The 18,564-nt window shown below is 45.1% G+C and overlaps 1 protein-coding gene across 5 annotated transcripts in view; it reads left to right on the top strand.

The window, feature by feature from the left end:
- The window catches only part of gtdc1 (glycosyltransferase-like domain containing 1), a 609,229-nt gene that overhangs the window by 545,212 nt on the left and 45,453 nt on the right, over positions 1 to 18,564 (top strand). For all 5 annotated transcript variants that reach the window (XM_072471580.1, XM_072471570.1, XM_072471612.1 and 2 more), the window contains 2 exons: positions 1,499 to 1,569; positions 4,481 to 4,572. In XM_072471580.1, coding sequence (XP_072327681.1) covers positions 1,499 to 1,569; positions 4,481 to 4,572 — 163 coding nt within the window. The remainder of the gene's footprint in view (positions 1 to 1,498; positions 1,570 to 4,480; positions 4,573 to 18,564) is intronic.

An 18,564-nucleotide genomic window follows, 5' to 3' on the forward strand; every position in this document is an offset into this window, starting at 1 on the left:
TCCCCTGGAAAAATTTAAATGAGCAGGGGAGTTCTCCCCAATGTTCTGACTGATATTTACTCTGTAACCAATATCACTGAGCCACATTATCTGGTCATCAGTATTCTGCTGTTTGTGGGATTTTGTCCTGCGCAATTGTCTGCTGCCATTCATGCATTTAAAAGTACTTCATCGGCTGTAAAGTTTATTGGGTCATCCTGAGGTCATGAAGATGCTATGTAAATAAATGCAAATGTTATTGTCCACCTTCAACAATCAGTGGGCTTCTAAAACCCATGCTCACGCTTGTTAATCTTTGCTAATCGTTCCAACCTTGTTGGTGTCATGCCATTTGGGTCTTGGGTCTTATTTGGCGAAGGTACTTGAGAGATTAATGAGCAGCATTGCCACAGATCAGACTCAAGTCGCTCTCTGCTCAGTTCGCACTCTGAGGCCGTGTGTAGCAGACTATTGTTGTATGGCCTCTCCCGTCAAGAAAAAAACTTGTACCGGATGGTGCTATATGACCATGACAGCTGCTGTTAACATTTATGTGCATCAGGCCAAACAACAAAGTGTAAAATGGATAAATGTTACCTTCGTAATTATGGAGTTATGGAGTTCCAAAGCATAGTTTTGGAAATCCTATTCACAAGATGCTCACCAAATTCTCAAGAGAGTTTGTGAGAATTCCTTTGGTGATGGCATACCAATTTATTATTTATTTTACTCTTAAAGTTAGTACAAACTTCACCTCCTGAAGGACAACTGAGTGGGGAATCATTTTTATTTTAATTATTTATTTTCTTCTCAACATATCGGGACCCAAGCTAAAAAAGCATTTTGGGTAGGGTGATGCATCATTTCCAGATCATTGTGAGCATCACTGTGAAACAGGATCCAGATAATGTGTGAATGCACCCTAAAATAAAAAAAGGCAACATTTTCCAAGTTAAAAGAATAATAAAAATCTTAAAATGTGAAATCCTATCACCACAGTATGTCAAAATATATTATTGTCCACAGTTGGACTCTCAATTTGCCCCTGACTATTATTTCAGCAGTTGACTGCAAAAATATATTACTTCAATACAGAACTTTACCGCAGTTCCTATTCGTGATGACTCCTGTCTCTAGGTTAGGTTATGTTATTATTGTTGAGGAACAATTGGTTTCTACCAATAATTGACCACTTCCCTGTAACCAAAAACACAAGCAGAGTTTTGTTTTAAGATCATATACCTCAACATAATCCATGTGTCGCTAAAGTTCAAATATCTTAAACTTCCAATCATTGTCAATCTAGAATAAAAAAGTGACGATGCCAACTGTGCCCAGAATTGCACTCTGCAAGTTAGATAGTCATGCTAACTAAGCCTTATTGATCACTTTACATGTTGCTGTATTTCTTTGTACTGGAAGCATATAGAGTTCCTTGTAACAATGTCATTTTACTTGTATATTTTTGTTTTCTGTTCTAGTTTTGATATTAACCTTTTGAAGTGCTTTGTTTTGTTAGGTTAGAAGCTGTTCACTGTGGTTGCTACCCATTGTGTCCTAAAGCCTTAGTTTATCCAGAGATCTTTCCAGGTAAGTTACTTACGTGAACATACATGAACAAATTGACAAATTGAAACAAGGGTAAGGCATGAATACGTAACAGAAAACAAAAGTCTTGAAAGTCCACAACGATTCCCTCAGACATTCAAAACTATTGCAAGAGATCACATGGATCAAGTGTTATTGTCACGACACCTTGGGCTAATTTCAGCCCCACTTGACCCGGAGTTGCAGCACGGGTGAAATTAGATTTTATTTAAAATTCCCTAAGGCCTTCGTTTTAAAAAAAAATATATTTTTTATTCTCTTCCTTTTTCACATTTTCTCCCAAATTTACACTCAACAATAATCAGTAACGAATGTAATGCCAATCCCCATATCAATAGCAACGACCCCATCCTCCCACCACCTTGGTTGAGCCCAATAAACTACAGTCGCCAGGTTTGTAACTTGAAAACACAAGTAACTTTTTATTACGTACAGTATTATAATTAAACAGACAGAAAATGTAACTGACCAACTACTAGCCCTTTTGCAACCCCCCCCCCTTCTAACTCTCTACACGCAGACAAATAATATAGACGGGAAAGGGGTGTGGAAAGGAAAATAAAATATTAATAAAAATAAAAAGGCTAAGGATCTTTGATGCAATAGGATGACTTCCAGTCAATATCTTTCTGTAGTTTAGGCTGTCATTTTAGTATTTCCTCCCTTCTATGCTCGAGATAGTTTCTCTGGAAAGGTTGCCTACCTTCTCTGCAGATTCAGTATCACTTCAGGTTTACAGCAAAGGATGTGCCAGGCATTCACTACTTTCAGAACAATAAAGCAGTTCTTTCACTTCAAGCAGGAGAGAGGGAGGGGCTGTTCCTTTCACTTCCAATGTTTAAGCACTTTTGCCCAGCTCTCTCAGCCTCACAAAGGAACCAATCACTGACCGTTGTTAGGCAGAGCACTGTCCCTGGCCAACCCACCGGTTGACAGTTGACGAATTGAACCAACATCTTCCAAAAACGGTTCCTAAGAGCCACCACCCGGTGCCAAGAAGTGTGGCTCCTCCTTTCCCAAACACAAAATCTGGGGATACAGTCCTGACAAGCAGGTTGTTTCAACTTTGAGTCTTCTACTTAAAGGCACGTTCTGATTATGGGTCTACGGACCAAAATAATAAAATAACATTTAAAAAAGGGGACAAAGGAAATAAACAGGAAGTACTCTTACATTATCTATGAAGGCACTTACCTTCTAAATGATGCGATCCCTGTCCCAGTTAAGTTCCAGGCCACTTGAAGTTGCAGAGTCACGACCAACCAACTACAATGTATTCTAGAGGCTCAAGTTTTTAAATGGACATTGTGACTGTAAAGCATGTTTTACAGAGCTAGGTAGTAAAAAGGATATGAAAACTGTATAAATGTTGGAAAGCTGAGAATTCAAGGAATCCTCCTTTTAAAAAGCAAATATATGAACTAAATTAAGCCAGTAAAGAGCGTAGATTTCATCTGAACAACCCTTCGAGTCCAAATAACTTGCCAGCTATCCATTTCACATCTTAGTCTGTGAATTGCAAGCCATTATTGCTTATTAGGTGCAACACCCTTAAAGTAATCATTTTAGAATCTTTCTTATAAGCACCTACTGTATTAACTGGACCAATGTATATCGGTCCTCTTGTAGGGATACAAAAAAGTGTTTGACCTATAAAGTGAATGATTACATGAGAGATCATTTAGAATTGCATGGGATCTGTAGCGCAGTAAAGGGCCTTTCTGTCCAACTGTTGTTTGTGTGTCACTTCAATCCTACTTCACCTATGTTTTATCAGCGTCTCCTCCTATTCCTTTCTGTGTCACGTAGTTAGCTGACTTTCGCTTATGAGCATCTATGCTATGCACATTCTAAACACTCTGGTTGAAGTAGTTTCCACTTGATTAGTTTATTGGATTTATTAAATATTTTATTTGATTTATTGAATTTTTTATTTTGTTTATATTTTAGAAATCATTTTGTTTTGTACTAGAATATTTGTTTCAGCAATATTTGCATTGTAGAAACCTTGTGCCTAAATAGAATAGGCTACTCTTTATAAGGAAAAAAATATTGTTTTACCAGTGGGTTAGATATCGTCAGAATCTTCCAGTTTCTATTGGCAAGTTGGTGCTGGGTTTAATCCAATGTACACTTGGTGGTATAACACAGCCAAACTGTGCACTCCAGTCTTCACCACAAAACCTCCATCCCTTTAAGAGCCTAGTTTAATGCCAGCATGAATTCAAAGGCACAACAGCAAACTATGGCTAAACTCCAAGCCAGGATCTTTATTCCCAGGATTCTTTTCTGCTTGCCATTTTGACGCCCCAGTGTGTAAATGTCTGTTTTGAAGATGTCACCTTGCTAAAGCCTGTCAAGTACATACACACTCCAGAGACCTCTGCATTACCTTACTGAAGACATGGGCCGTAAAATTCATCGGTGCTGCTCTCACCAACTCTACACTGCTGGATGTGAAATAACGGCGGCTGAGTGAGAACAATTCCAGGAAATTGTCCATCCCTGGTTTTGACAAAACCTTCACCAGCTGTGGTATAGTGGTAGAATTCTCTGCAAATTCAGAGGTGACACGTGAACAAATTACATGCTGCAATTTGAAATATTGATTGAACCTATACTATCAGTTGTACTGAGCTTCATTTTCAAGCAGTAATATGGATAGTTCTATGATTCTCACCATGTATTTATCGTTGCAGAGTGCATTTTATGGATGCTGTCCTTCCATTACATCCATCTGACCGCACCTAATACCACAGCTATGCTCGTTTGTTTGCATCGGGTTCTCATGGAAAACTGGACACTATATACTGTTAATCAGTAAAGTAACTTAACGTTTATATACCTTCCCTGAGGCTTGTTTCACAAATACATCCATCTGATTTACTTACAGATGTGTACCTCTACTCTACACCTGAACAGCTGTTTAAAAGGCTTCAGAATTTCTGCAAAAGACCAGATCTTGCAAGAAAGAAGGTTTTCAAGGTAGTTTATTTAATTAACAGAAAAAAAATGGGATAACCATTTTTTCTTTTAAAAGTTGTATTCACAAACTGCTGTCCATTAGGTTACAGGTTGAATTACCAATGCAATGAACATGTGAGCTGTTTCTCCTTTCTTTATTTTGTAATTGCATGAAGTAGAACTAAGCCAAATATTTAGGACCTTAATCGAAACCTACCACTGTTAAAATAAAAAAGTTTTGTGTTTATTCAGCATTACTAATTGAATTCAAAAAATTAAACCAGCTCAAAACTAGGTATTTTGAGTTTGGTTTATTTAACTTAGGGTGAGCAGGAAATCCAACTAGTGCTGCATGAACAGGAATTGGCTGGTTGCACTGAACTACATTAGTGGCAACAAATGTTGAGAAATTGCTGTGATTAGGTAGTTTGAACTTGCAAGGTGCATCAAATCCATTGAACGATTTCAAGGTTTTTTTTAAATGGCTGTGAACACATCTATCACCTTTCAGATGGTTAGCTATCCCAAGACTAAGCCAAACCTATTATGGATGCCAAACAGATAGAAGTTTGACTTTTTAAATGGACCAATTGTCTTGCTGTATCTGAAAGTGAGGTTCAGTAAAACAAAACTTGCCATGCCAGACCCGAAATTCCCAAATTAAAGTGCATGGGTGGTTTATTTAAGTGTACGCTCTCTTTAGGTTTTTTTGCATGATAGTGCACAGGCAGTACCTTAAAGGAACCAGCTTGTGAATGGCCTGTGTGGGAATTTTGTGTCCTCGTGCAACTGGTAAATTTGGGGAAAAGAAAATTACTTCAAATTTTTATGTCAATAATTTGCTGTTGAAAACAATTGATGGCCATTAACATTTAAAGGTGAAGTCAATGCTAAAATTAGGTTGAAATTAAACTTCAGCATCAGTAATGTGTAGTTTTGAAAAAAATATTTATCTTCCTCCTAAACTAAAGGCAGACAGCTGGCTAAACAATGAATGAACACGTTGTGAACCTTCATTCAGATGGCAGATGTAGATATTCATATGCAGATCCTTTAGATTTCTACAATGCTTTAAAATGCTTTAGAAATGGCAGAATTCATGAAGAATTATTTTAATTAATATAATGAGGATACATACATGTACTGGAATATTATTATTCGTACGTACATGCATAATAATCTTTATTGGTGTCACAGATAGGCTTGCATTATGACTGCAATGAAGTTACTGTGAAAATCTCCTAGTTGCCACACTCCAGCCCCTGTTCGGGTACACTGAGGAAGAATTCAGAATGTCGAATTCACCTAACAAGCAGGTCTTTCGGGACTTGTGGGAGGAAACCAGAGCACCTGGATGAAACCCACGCAAAACATGCAGACTCCGCACAGACAGTGACCCAAGCTGGGAATCGAACCCAGGTCCATGGCGCTGTGAAGAAACAGGCTAACCACTGTGCTACCGTGCCGCCTATACATACATACGAACTTGTGAATTAGGAGCACGGGAAGGCCAGTCGGCCCCTTGAACCAGCTCCACTATTCAATAAGATCATGGCTCATCTGATTGTAACCTCATTTCACATTTGGGGGAGGTTGTGGCAGAGTGGTATTGTCACTGGACTGGTAATCCAGAAACCCAGGGTAATATTTGGGGATCCTCGTTCAAATCCAACCATGGCCGATGATGAAGTTTATGTTCATAAAAAATCTGGAATTAAAAGTCTAATGACCATGAAACGATTGTTGTAAAAACCCATCTAGTGACTTCCGGGTGCGGCTATGCAGAGCTAGGCCGCATATTCGGCAGCTCCCGCTTGGAACGGACCTTTGGGCTCTTTTACAGGGCCCCCACGTCATTTGTTTGACATTTCCCGGTGTGGGAAGAAGGCTGCAGCATTCCCCTGACAGTGTCCCCCAGGAGTGTTGTGTCTTTTGGCTACCAGACCCGGCAGAAACAGTGAGAGATTTGGCTTGAGCTGCAGCAGTAGACGAGGGCCTCTTCCAGCATGCAGGCGGGGGAAGGGCAAGCTTAAAGCTGCAATCTGGCTTGACTCTATCAAAGGTGAATTCTAGCAGCAGAGGGAACAACTGTGAAAAGATCTACCAGGGCCATTGAAGAAGCAGGGACGAAGCTTCTGGTGGCGGCCATGGAGGAGTAGGTTGCGCATTCGGCAGCTCCCGTCTGGAGCCGACTCTCAGACCTTTTTCAGGAGTTTCCATAGACTTTTTGGGGCAGACTGGTGAAGCAAACACTGCCAACTTCTATGAAACGGACCAGAAGTGTAACCGCCAAAGGAGCGGCACTGGAGCAACGGGAGAAGCGAGGGAAAGAAAACAAAATGGTGGCGGCCAGGGACAAAGGGGAGCTGCAGGAGTTCATCAAGCGCTGCTTCGAGGAGCAGCGCGAGGAGATGCGCAAAGAGATGTTGGCGCCTATGCTTTCGGCAATTGAAGGACTCGGGATCACGCAGAAGGCCCACGAAGCTAAGATCCAGGAGGTACAGAAAAGAGTCAGTCAGAACGAGGACGAGCTCGTGGGCCTGGCGGTGAGAGTGGAGCAGAACGAGGCGCTACACAAGAGATGGGCGGGAAGACTCGAAGACCTGGAGAACAGGTTGAGGAGAAAGAATCTGCAAATCCTGGGTCTCCCTGAGGGAGTGGAGGGGGGTGATGCCGGGGCATACGCGAGCACGGTGCTCGAGGCGATGATGGGCACGAAGGCCCCTTCGAGGCCGCTGGAGTTGGACGGGGCACATCGGGTGCTGGCAAAGAAGCCCCAGGCAAATGAGCCGCCAAGGGCGATGGTGGGGAGGTTCCACCGGTTCACGGACAGAGAGTGGGTCCTGAGATGGGCCAAGAAGGAGCGGAGCAGTAAGTGGGACAATGCAGAGATCCGAATATACCCGGACTGGAGCACGGAGGTTGCAAAGCGGAGAGAGGGTTTCAACCGGGCCAAAGCGGCGTTGTACCGGAAAGAAGTGAAATTCGGAATGCTGCAGCCAGTGCGACTGTGGGTCACATACAAGGGCCAACACTATTACTTCGAAACGCCCGAAGAGGCGTGGACCTTTGTACAAGCCGAAAAGTTGGACTCTAACTGAGGGTTTGTGAGGGTGGGGGGATGTTTTAGGGTTTGATGTGTGATGGTTGTTGTATATAGGGGGTAAATCACGCGCAGGAAATGTTACATGGGCTGGGGGAGAGAGACAAGGCCGACAGGAGCTGCGCCAGAGGGGGCGGAGCGGGCTTTGGAAAGCGCGGGGGTTTTTCCCGCGTGCGGGAAGAAAGGCGGGAAGGGGAACAAAGGAATGCATATGGATGGGAGACTCCCACGCGGGGAGGTCAATGGGACGGTGGGGGAAGCCGGGGTCAGCAAGCGTCAGCTGACTTACGGGAGTGACATGAGGGGAGCAAAAAAGCTAGACGGGGTCTAGCGGGGGGAGGGGAGGGGGGGAAGGGGGAGGGAAGGGGGGGAAGGGGGAGGGAAGGGGGGAAGGGGGAGGGAAGGGGGGGAAGGGGGAGGGAAGGGGGGAAGGGGGAGGGAAGGGGGGGAAGAGGGAGGGGAGGGGGGGGAAGGGGGGGGGAAGGGTTGCTGCTGCACTGGCCGAAAGGGAATGGGACACAAAAGAGGTGGTCGGGACGGGGGTCCCCCCTCTGGGGGGCTGGAGGGTGAGGGAGGCGTGGACATGGGACTGGCCCAGAAAAGGAGATGGCTAGTCGGTGGGGCGTGGGGGGGTGAGAGCCCCTCCAATCCGGCTGATAACGTGGAACGTGAGGGGGCTGAATGGGCCGGTGAAGAGGGCTCGAGTGTTCGCGCACTTGAAGGGACTGAAGGCGGACGTGGCCATGCTCCAAGAGACACATCTGAAGGTGGCGAACCAGGTCAGGTTAAGAAAGGGATGGGTAGGACAGGTATTCCACTCGGGACTGGACGCGAAGAATAGAGGTGTGGCAATATTGGTGGGAAAGCGGGTGTCATTTGAGGCCAAGACTATTGTAGCGGACAATGGAGGGCGATATGTAATGGTGAGCGGTAGGCTGCAAGGGACGTGGGTGGTGTTGGTAACCGTATACGCCCCGAACTGGGATGATGCAGGATTCATGAAGTGCATGTTGGGGCGCATTCCGGACCTGGAGATAAGAGGCCTGATAATGGGAGGGGACTTCAATACAGCGTTGGATCCAGCACTGGACCGCTCCAACTCAAGGACTGGAAAGAGGCCGGCGGCGGCCAAGGCACTTAGGGGGTTTATGGATCAGATGGGGGGAGTGGACCCATGGTGGTTTGCAAGGCCGCAGGCCAGGGAATTTTCTTTCTTCTCCCATGTACACAAAGCCTACTCCCGGATAGATTTCTTTGTTCTGGATAGGGCGCTCATCCCGAGGGTGGAGGGGACGGAGTATTCGGCTATAGCCGTTTCGGACCATGCCCCGCACTGGGTGGAACTGGAGCTGGGAGAGGAGAGGGTCCAACGCCCGTTGTGGCGGCTGGATGTGGGACTGCTGGCGGACGAGGTGGTGTGTGGGAAGGTGAGGGGGCGTATCGAAAGGTACTTGGAGGCCAACGACAACGGGGAGGTGTGGGTGGGGGTGGTATGGGAGGCGGTGATCAGGGGAGAGCTAATTTCCATTAGGGCTCATAGGGAGAAGACAGAGGGTATGGAAAGGGAGAGGTTAGTGGGGGAGATTTTGAGGGTGGACAGGAGATACGCAGAGGCCCTGGAGGAAAGATTACTTGGGGAAAGACGACGGCTCCAGACGGAGTTTGACCTGTTGACCACAGGGAAGGCGGAGGCACAGTGGAGGAAAGCGCCTACTAGTATGGGGAAAAGGCTAGTCGGATGCTGGCACACCAGCTCCATAAGAGGATGGCAGCGAGGGAAATAGGGGGAGTCAAAGATGGAAGGGGAGCCACGGTTCGGAGTGCAACGAAAATAAACGAGGTATTCAAGGCCTTTTATGAAGAGCTGTACAGATCCCAGCCCCAGCGGGGGAAGAGGGGATGAAACAATTCCTGGATCAGCTGAGATTCCCGAGGGTGGAGGAGCAAGAGCAGGCTGGTTTGGGGGCACCAATTGGGTTGGAGGAGCTGAGCAAAGGTTTGGGGAGCATGCAGGTGGGGAAGGCCCCGGGACCGGACGGATTCCCAGTGGAGTTCTACAGGAAGTATGCAGACCTGTTGGCCCCGCTACTGGTGAGGACCTTTAATGAGGCAAGAGAGGAGGGGACCCTGCCCCCGACAATGTCGGAAGCGACAATTTCTTTGATCCTAAAGCGGGACAAGGACCCACTGCAATGTGGATCGTACAGGCCGATCTCGCTCCTCAATGTGGATACAAAGTTGCTGGCAAAAGTGCTGGCCACGAGGATCGAGGACTGTGTCCCAGGGGTAATCCACGAGGACCAGACGGGATTTGTAAAGGGCAGGCAACTAAACACCAATGTGCGGCGGCTCTTAATGTGATAATGATGCCATCGGAGGAGGGAGAGGCGGAGATAGTGGCAGCTATGGACGCGGAATAGGCCTTTGACCGAGTAGAGTGGGAGTACCTCTGGGAGGTGCTGCGTAGGTTTGGGTTCAGGGTAGGGTTTATTAATTGGGTTAAGCTCCTTTACAGACCCCAATGGCGAGTGTAGTGATGAACCGGCAGAGGCCGGAGTACTTTCGACTGTACCGAGGGACGAGGCAGGGGTGCCCCCTGTCTCCCCTGTTGTTCGCATTGGCGATTGAACCATTGGCCATGTCATTGAGAGAGTCTAATAAATGGAGGGGGGTGGTCCGAGGGGGAGAAGAGCATCGGGTGTCGCTATATGCGGATGACCTGTTGCTGTACGTGGCGGATCCAATGGAGGGGATGGTGGAGGTCATGCAGACTCTAAGGGAGTTTGGGGAGTTTTCGGGCTATAAGCTCAATGTAGGGAAGAGTGAGCTCTTTGTATTACAGGCAGGGGACCAAGAAAGAGGGATAGGGGACCTACTGCTGAGGAGGGCGGAGGGGAGCTTTCTGTATCTGGGGATCCAGATAGCCAGGAGTTGGGGGACCCTACATAAACTGAATCTGACGAGATTGGTGGAGCAAATGGAGGAGGATTTCAAAAGATGGGACATGTTACCGCTTTCGCTGGCGGGTAGAGTGCAGTCGGTCAAAATGGTGGTCCTTCCGAGGTTTCTGTTTGTGTTTCAGTGCCTTCCCATCGTGATCACTAAGGCCTTTTTTAAGAGAGTAGGCAGGAGTATTATGGGGTTTGTGTGGGCGAATAAGACCCCGAGAGTAAGGAGAGGGTTCCTGGAACGCAGTAGGGACCGAGGAGGGTTGGCGCTGCCAAACCTGGGGAGCTACTACTGGGCAGCAAATGTGGCGATGATCCGCAAGTGGGTTATGGAGGGAGAGGGGGCGGCATGGAAGGGGAAGGAGATGGCGTCCTGTAAAGGAATGAGCCTGGGGGCATTGGTGACGGCACCGCTGCCGCTCTCGCCGACAAAGTATACCACGAGCCCGGTGGTGGCGGCAACGCTAAGGATCTGGGGCCAGTGTAGACGGCACCGGGGTGCAATGGGAGCATCGGTGTGGTCCCCGATCAGGGGTAACCACCGGTTTGTCCCGGGGAAGATGGACAGGGGGTTCCAGAGCTGGCCTCGGGCAGGGATTGGAAGAATGGGGCACCTGTTCATCGACGGGACGTTTGCGAGCCTAGGGGCACTGGAGGAGAGGTTCGAGTTACCCCCGGGAAATGCCTTTAGATATATGCAGGTGAGGGCTTTTGTGAGGCGACAGGTGAGGGAATTCCCGTTGCTCCCGGCACAAGAAGTTCATGATAGGGTGATCTCGGGTGTATGGGTCGGGGAGGGCAAGGTGTCGGAAATACACCAGGAGTTGAAAGAAGAGGGGGAAGCGCTGGTAGAAGAGTTGAAGGGTAAATGGGAGGAGGAGCTGGGGGAGGAGATCGAGGAAGGTCGGTGGGCTGATGCACTAGGTAGGGTTAATTCCTCCTCCTCATGTGCCAGGCTCAGCCTGATACAATTTAAGGTGGTCCACAGAGCGCACTTGACGGGGGTGAGGTTGAGTAGGTTCTTTGGGGTAGAGGACAGATGTGGAAGGTGCTCAGGGAGCCCAGCGAACCATGTCCATATGTTTTGGTCATGCCCGGCACTGGAGGGGTTCTGGAGAGGAGTGGCGGGAGCAATATCTCAGGTGGTGAAAGTCCGGGTCAAGCCAAGCTGGGGGCTAGCAATATTTGGAGTAGTGGACGAACCGGGAGTGCAGGAGGCGAAAGAGGCCGGCATTCTGGCCTTTGCGTCCCTGGTAGCCCGGCGAAGGATCTTGCTAATGTGGAAAGAGGTGAAGCCCCCCAGCCTGGAGGCCTGGATAAATGATATGGCTGGGTTCATAAAGTTGGAGAGGATTAAGTTCGCCTTGAGAGTGTCTGCGCAGGGGTTCTACAGGCGGTGGCAACCGTTCCTAGACTATCTCGCGGAGCGTTAGAGGAAGGTCGGTCAGCAGCAGCCTTGGGGGGTGGGGGGGGGGGTGGTGGGGGGGGGTGGGGGGGGGGGGGGTGGAGGGGACGTCCTCGGAGGGGGGGCAAAGGGGGGACTGCCTGGGAGGGTGGATGAGCAAGAGATAACATGAAGGGTTGGGGAAACTGGCACGTACGGGTGAGGGCCAGTGTACAAAGCTGTGTAAATATATCATTTTGCCATGTATATATCTTGCTCTGCGCGATTTCTTGTTTTTTTTTGTTATGAGGGGGGGGGTTATTGTTTGTAAGGGAGAAAAATTGTGTTAAAAAACTTTAATAAATCTATATATTTTTTAAAAACCCATCTAGTTCACTTATGTCCATTAGGGAAGGAAATCTGTCATCCTTACATGGTCCGGCTCCAGATCCACAGCAATATAGTTGACTCGTAAACATCCTCAGGAATGGGCAATAAATTCTGGCCCAGCCCACAATGCCCACATCCCCTGAATGAATAAAAAGAAGTTCCCGCCCACCCCCGATAGCCTTTCACCCCTATCCAGAATCTATCTACCTCCGCAAAACATTCAAAGACTCTATTTCCGCCGCCTTTTGAGGAAAAGTGTTCCAAAAAGTCCCTCCCTTTTTGAATAACATTTGCTATTTTTCAATCCAATGGAACTTTCTCGGGAATTTTGGAAAATTGAAACCAATGCATCAACTATCTCACTAGCCGCTTCATTTTAGGCCCTAGGATGAAATCCATCAGGGGACATGTCAGCCCACAGTTCCAACTCTTTATTTGTAGCACTTTCCTGGTGATTGCAATTTTCTTGAGTTCCTCCCTCTCTTCCATTTCTTGATTTACAGCTATTTCTCGGATTGTAACATCGATATGAAGATCAAGGCAAAATACTTGTACAATTCACCTGCCATCTCCTTATTTTCCACGATTAATTAGCCAGACTCACTTTCTATAGGACGAATGCTCACTTTGTCAACTATTTTCCTTTTTGAACATCTATAGAAACTCTTAATATCTGTCTTTATATTACTGACTAGTTTTCTCTCTATTTTTTCCCCTTCTTATTAATCTTGTCGCATTCTTTGCTTTTTTTTATATTCTTTCCAATCTTCTGACCTGCCACCGATCTTTGTGCTTTTTCATTAAGTTTGATACTAACTTTAATTTTTATAGTTAAGCATGGATGATGGGTCCTCCCCTTGGAAATTTCCTTTCTTGTTGGAATGTACATGTTCTGTGTATTCTGAAGCATCCCCCTAAATGACTGCCATTGCATCTCTGCTGACCTATCCCTTGACCTCATTTGCCAATTTACTATAGCTAGCTCTATATTCATCCTCACATAATTGGCCTTTTTTAGCTAAAATATTTGTCTTTGACCCCCTCTTCTCTCCCTCAAACTGAATGTTAAATTCCACCATATTATGATCTTTTCTACCTAGGGGTGCCATCACTATGAGGTTATTAATTAATACTATTTCTTTGTGCAAACCAGATCTGGTATTCTCTGGTTAGGGCCAGAATGTGCCATTCTAAGAAACTATCCTGAAACCGTTCTATAAATTCTTTATCTGGGCTATCTTTGCCCACCTTATTTTTCCAGTCGATATGTAGATTAAAATCCCACATGATTATCGGCGTACTTTTCTGACGAGCTCCATTATTTCTTCATTTATACCCCATCCTATCATGTGGGTACTGTTTGGGGGCCTGTACACCACTCTCACAAGTAACTTCTTACCTTTTATCATTCCTCATCTCTACGCAAACCGCTTCAATATCCTGGTTTCCTGAACTGAGGTCATCCCTCTCTATTGCAACGTCATTAATTAACAGAGCCACACCTCCACCTTTTCCTAGCTTCCTGTCCTCCCTAAATGTCATGTATCCTTTAATATTCCAGTCCCAATCTATGTCAACCTGCAGTCATGCCTCTGTAATAGCTATAAGATCATATTTATTTCTATTTGCGCCATCTGTTTTGCTTTGAATGCTATGCACATTCGGATTCAGAGCCTTTAGTTTTGTCATTTTATTATTTTTGTAACTTCTAGTCTTATCTGCTGATTTATTCTCAGATTTGTACTCTCTGACCCTTCCTGTCATGGTGTGTTTATCATTTCCCTTTGTCGCTTGCCTTGACTCTGCGCTTTGATTTACCATACCTTCACAAATTTGATCCCTTGCCCCGACTATTTAGTTTAGAACCCTCACTACGTGCCTAGTTATTCAGCTCATGAGAACGTTAGCATGGTTTAGGTGTGGACCATCCCAACGATATAATCCAAACGGTACAGCCCCCACTTCCTTCAATACTGGTGCCTGCACCCCAAGAACTGGAACACTTCTCCCATGTCAGTCTTTGAACCACGTATTCATCTCTCTAACTTTATTTACACTATGCCAATTTCCAGATGGTTCACTTTATACTCCAGAGATTATTACCTTTGGGTTCAGTTTCTTAATTGAGTGTCCTTCTCCACATACTATCTATGCAGAAGTTCCTTCCTGTCCTTACCTATGTTGTTGGCACCTACATGTAGTACGACCACTGGATCTTCCCCTCCCACTACAAGTTCTTCATCAGCCCAAAATGTTGCACCCTGACACCAGGCATGCATTGCAGCTGTCTGGACTCATGCTCCCGCCTGCAAAAAGCAATATCAATCTCCTGACTTTGCCAGGTTAAAGTCCAACAGGTTTGTTTCGAATCACTATCTTTCGGAGCACTGCTTCCTCAGATGAATTTGCCTGGTGTTGTAAGACTTCTTACTGTGCCCACCAAAGTCCAACGCCAGCATCTCCATATCCTGACTATGCTGTCTCCTTTCACTTCCACATTCCTCTTTACTCCCCCCACTTGAATGGCATCCTTCACCGTGGTACCATGGTCAGTCCACTCATCCACCTTGCAGCCCTTCTCATCCACACAGATAGCAAGCACCTCGTACCTGTTGGATAAACTGAAGGACTGAAGCTCCTTCATCACTACATGCTGGTTCCCATTACCTGCCAACTCTAAAGCTCTGCCTAGCCTAAGAACATAAGAACCAGCTGGCCCCTCGAGCCTGCTCCGCCATTCAATGAGATCATGGCTGATCTTTTGTGGACTCAGCTCCACTTTCCGCCCTGAACACCCTAACCCTTAATCCCTTTATTCTTCAAAAAACTATCTATCTTTATCTTAAAAATGAAGGAGCCTCGACTGCTTCACTGGGCAAGGAATTCCATAGATTCACAACCCTTTGGGTGAAGAAGTTCCTCCTAAGCTCAGTCCTAAGGGGATTGACTGCCTCCTAGAACAGTGTTCAGGTAGCTTTCCCTTTCCCTGAAACCCCTCAATGTCTGCAACTCAGACTCCAGCTTAGCAACTTGGAACTTAAGATATCTAAACTGCAGACATTTTCTGCAGCTCTGGTTAAATGCAATCAATTAATGTTTGTATGAAAAGATAGCTACAAATACGAGGATAGCTTGTAGATTCCTTGTTAATTGATAGCTTTCAAGGCTTATGAAAGTTATGCCTACAGGTTATATGCATAAGGATAATAAAGCTAATGTAAATTTACAGTATCAGAACTGCTTGTGTATAGATACAACTGTAAGCATACTTTGCTTCCATTATTCTGTGGAATCATATGGAATTTTAAAAATATTATTTTGTAGGATGTGAGCGTCATTGGCAAGGCCAGCATTTATTGCCTATTCCCAATTGCTCTTGCTCAAACCATTTCAAAAGGCAGCTAAGAATCAGCCACATTACTTTGGATCTGAAGTCACATGTAAGCCAGACCAGGATGGCCGATTTCCTTCCCTGAAGATCATTAATGAACCACGGGGGTTTTACGACAATTGATAGTTTATGGACGCCATTACTGAGACCAGATTTCAATTCCAGATTTTATTAATTGAATTTAAATTCCAGCAGCTGCTGTTTCCAGAGACTAGTCTGGTGACATTACCGCTAAGCACTGTGTCCCCTGAATTCTTTAAGTTTTTACTGTATAAGAAAAAATAAAGACCCATAAAACAATTCCAAAATCCAACTGGATTCCCAATGAGAAGCATGTGTTTCTTGCCTAAGGTCAAACCTTAACCTGAAAAATCAAAAGGAACTGGAAACTTAACTGGCTTAAACTGCAGTGCTTTTCTGAAAATCGTTTGGTATTTTATTAACTAAAACAACGGCAGCATTAATTCATTGATAGCTTTTTGCTGGACTAAGTTTACCATAGCTGTAATATCCGTAGCTATTTAAATGAAACTTTAACAAAAATAATCCCATTAGTTTAACTCTGCAAAATGGTAAACCCCTGTCAATTAGGTCAAAAATGTGCAAAACAAAAAGTCAATTTAACACACAGTTTCAAAGTCATTATCTTTCAATGTCTATTAACTTGGCAATGGTTCAGATGCCAGCTCATAATACTTCAGAATGCTGAGTGCACAGTTCTTCTGTTCCTCATCATTCCTGCATACTGCACATTCTTCTGGTTAGGTCTGAGCTTTAAAGGGAAACTGTTGCCAACTCTCCAGCTGCATCCAGTATTTGAACCTTTTCTAATTCAATAATGTGTGCTCTTACATTTTTGCATTTGTTACTTCCCTGAATGAATGATGAGGTCAGTTGTCTCTTACAACATTTCCCAGAATCGGTGCCCCCTTTCTATTACTATAGATCATTTTGGAGAATGTTAAATTCTGGCGGTGATGCGTAAATGTGATTGACAAGAATGTCACCATATGCTGAATGTACAGTATTTATTATAGTACGAAGTCTTACAACACCAAGTTAAAGTCCAACAGGTTTCGATGTCACTAGCTTTCGGAGCGCTGCTCCTTCCTCAGGTATTTGAAAGCTAGTGACATCGAAACAAACCTGTTGGACTTTAACCTGGTGTTGTAAGACTTCGTACTGTGCTCACCCCAGTCCAACGCCGGCATCTCCACATCAGTATTTATTATGGCCTTGAAACACTTTCAAGCAGTGAGTGACTAGAGGTTAATCATATGGGGATTGGGCGGTGCAGTGGGTTAGCACACTGTCCTTTCATCTCTGGGATCTGGATTTGAATCAAACCCAGATTGATGGGATGAAAGTCACTCGAAATGTTTCCTAAGTAAAATTAAGACAGGCAGTTTTAACACAAACCTTAGTGAACATTAGCTAGCAGCACAAAACTACAAAAAATTTGTCACTAACTAATGCAAAGGATCACACTGCAGGGCCATGATTCAGCGGGTAAGGGTGTTTTGTTCTGTTGGTCTCTGATGTCTCTGCAAATAGCAGTGGAAAAAATATTCTGATCATGGGAACCTGTCTAGAACAGCCGCATGAGCCTTGGAGACAGAGCGATAGAGTGCAGGAGGAAAATAAAATAAACTGATTTGTTACAAATACTCCTTCAGTAACGGCTGTGGGCGAGATGTATCTCCCAACATTCTACCGAGAATTTTTGTCATTTATTTGTACTGTCAACTTTCCAATTTTGCCCAATCACAGAAATCTGATCAGAATGAGGAAATATTTCAAACAATTAACTCTTTAAGTCCTAATCCGTTAAATGCAGATTTTCACTCTGTATTTAAATTGTTTTTCAGCCGATAATAAAATAAAAGGGAAACAAACATAGATGGGGAAAACTATATCACTTGGCCAGACTTAAAATCAAATGCTGCCCAATGTATTCCCTGTGAAGTGTAAAGCAAATGGTTGCTGACCTGCAGAAAATCAATTTGGCACACTTGTAATATTTTTTAAAATTAATAATTCTGGCAATCTGGAAATGAGCATTTTGGGGGAAATTAACACCAAGTCTAAACACAAGTGCAAAGTGGTAACCTTTATTTAAAAGTGGTGCCCTGACCATCGTAACCTCAATCGAACAGAAAGCTCTTGTAATCGAAGTGCTGTAACAGTAAAGACAACTTTGATCTGCTGGTAACAGCCTTTCCTCTGGATTAGTGGGTTCAAACTCCACTGCAGAGACCGTATTTTAACATCTGGACCTGCCACCCTCTGCAGAAGAGGCCAGTAGTGGGTTGGATCATGGAGTAGATTTTGACATTGCTCTTTAACGTGACCATAGTGTTAACACCCCACATCCAGGTTTCCTAACAAATCAAAGCAGGTGTGTAGACGTAATGACGACCCACACCTGACTGTTCAAGCCCTGGGATTTAAAGGGACAGAATAGAGTATTTCTACAATTGTCAGGAGAGAAACAACATCATACTAATGGAGTCTCAACATTGGAAAACTGCCACCAACTCCCCACTACTCCCCATAGCGAGAGTTTCTATGGGGACCTGAGTGTCCTTGTTCATAAGTCACCAGAAGGGAGCATGCAGGTGCAGCAAGCAATAAGAAAGGCAAAAGATATGTTGGCCTTCATCGCAAGGGGATTTGAGTACAGAAACCTTGATGCAATTGTATTGATTTTTCACAGCCCACTAGGGTAGAGAGCTCCAAAGATTCACCACCCTCTGAGTGAAGAAAGTCCTGCTTACCTCAGTCTTAAATGGCCTAC

Source organism: Scyliorhinus torazame, chromosome 2 (genome assembly GCF_047496885.1).
Source record: "Scyliorhinus torazame isolate Kashiwa2021f chromosome 2, sScyTor2.1, whole genome shotgun sequence".
Taxonomy (NCBI): Eukaryota; Metazoa; Chordata; class Chondrichthyes; order Carcharhiniformes; family Scyliorhinidae; genus Scyliorhinus; species Scyliorhinus torazame.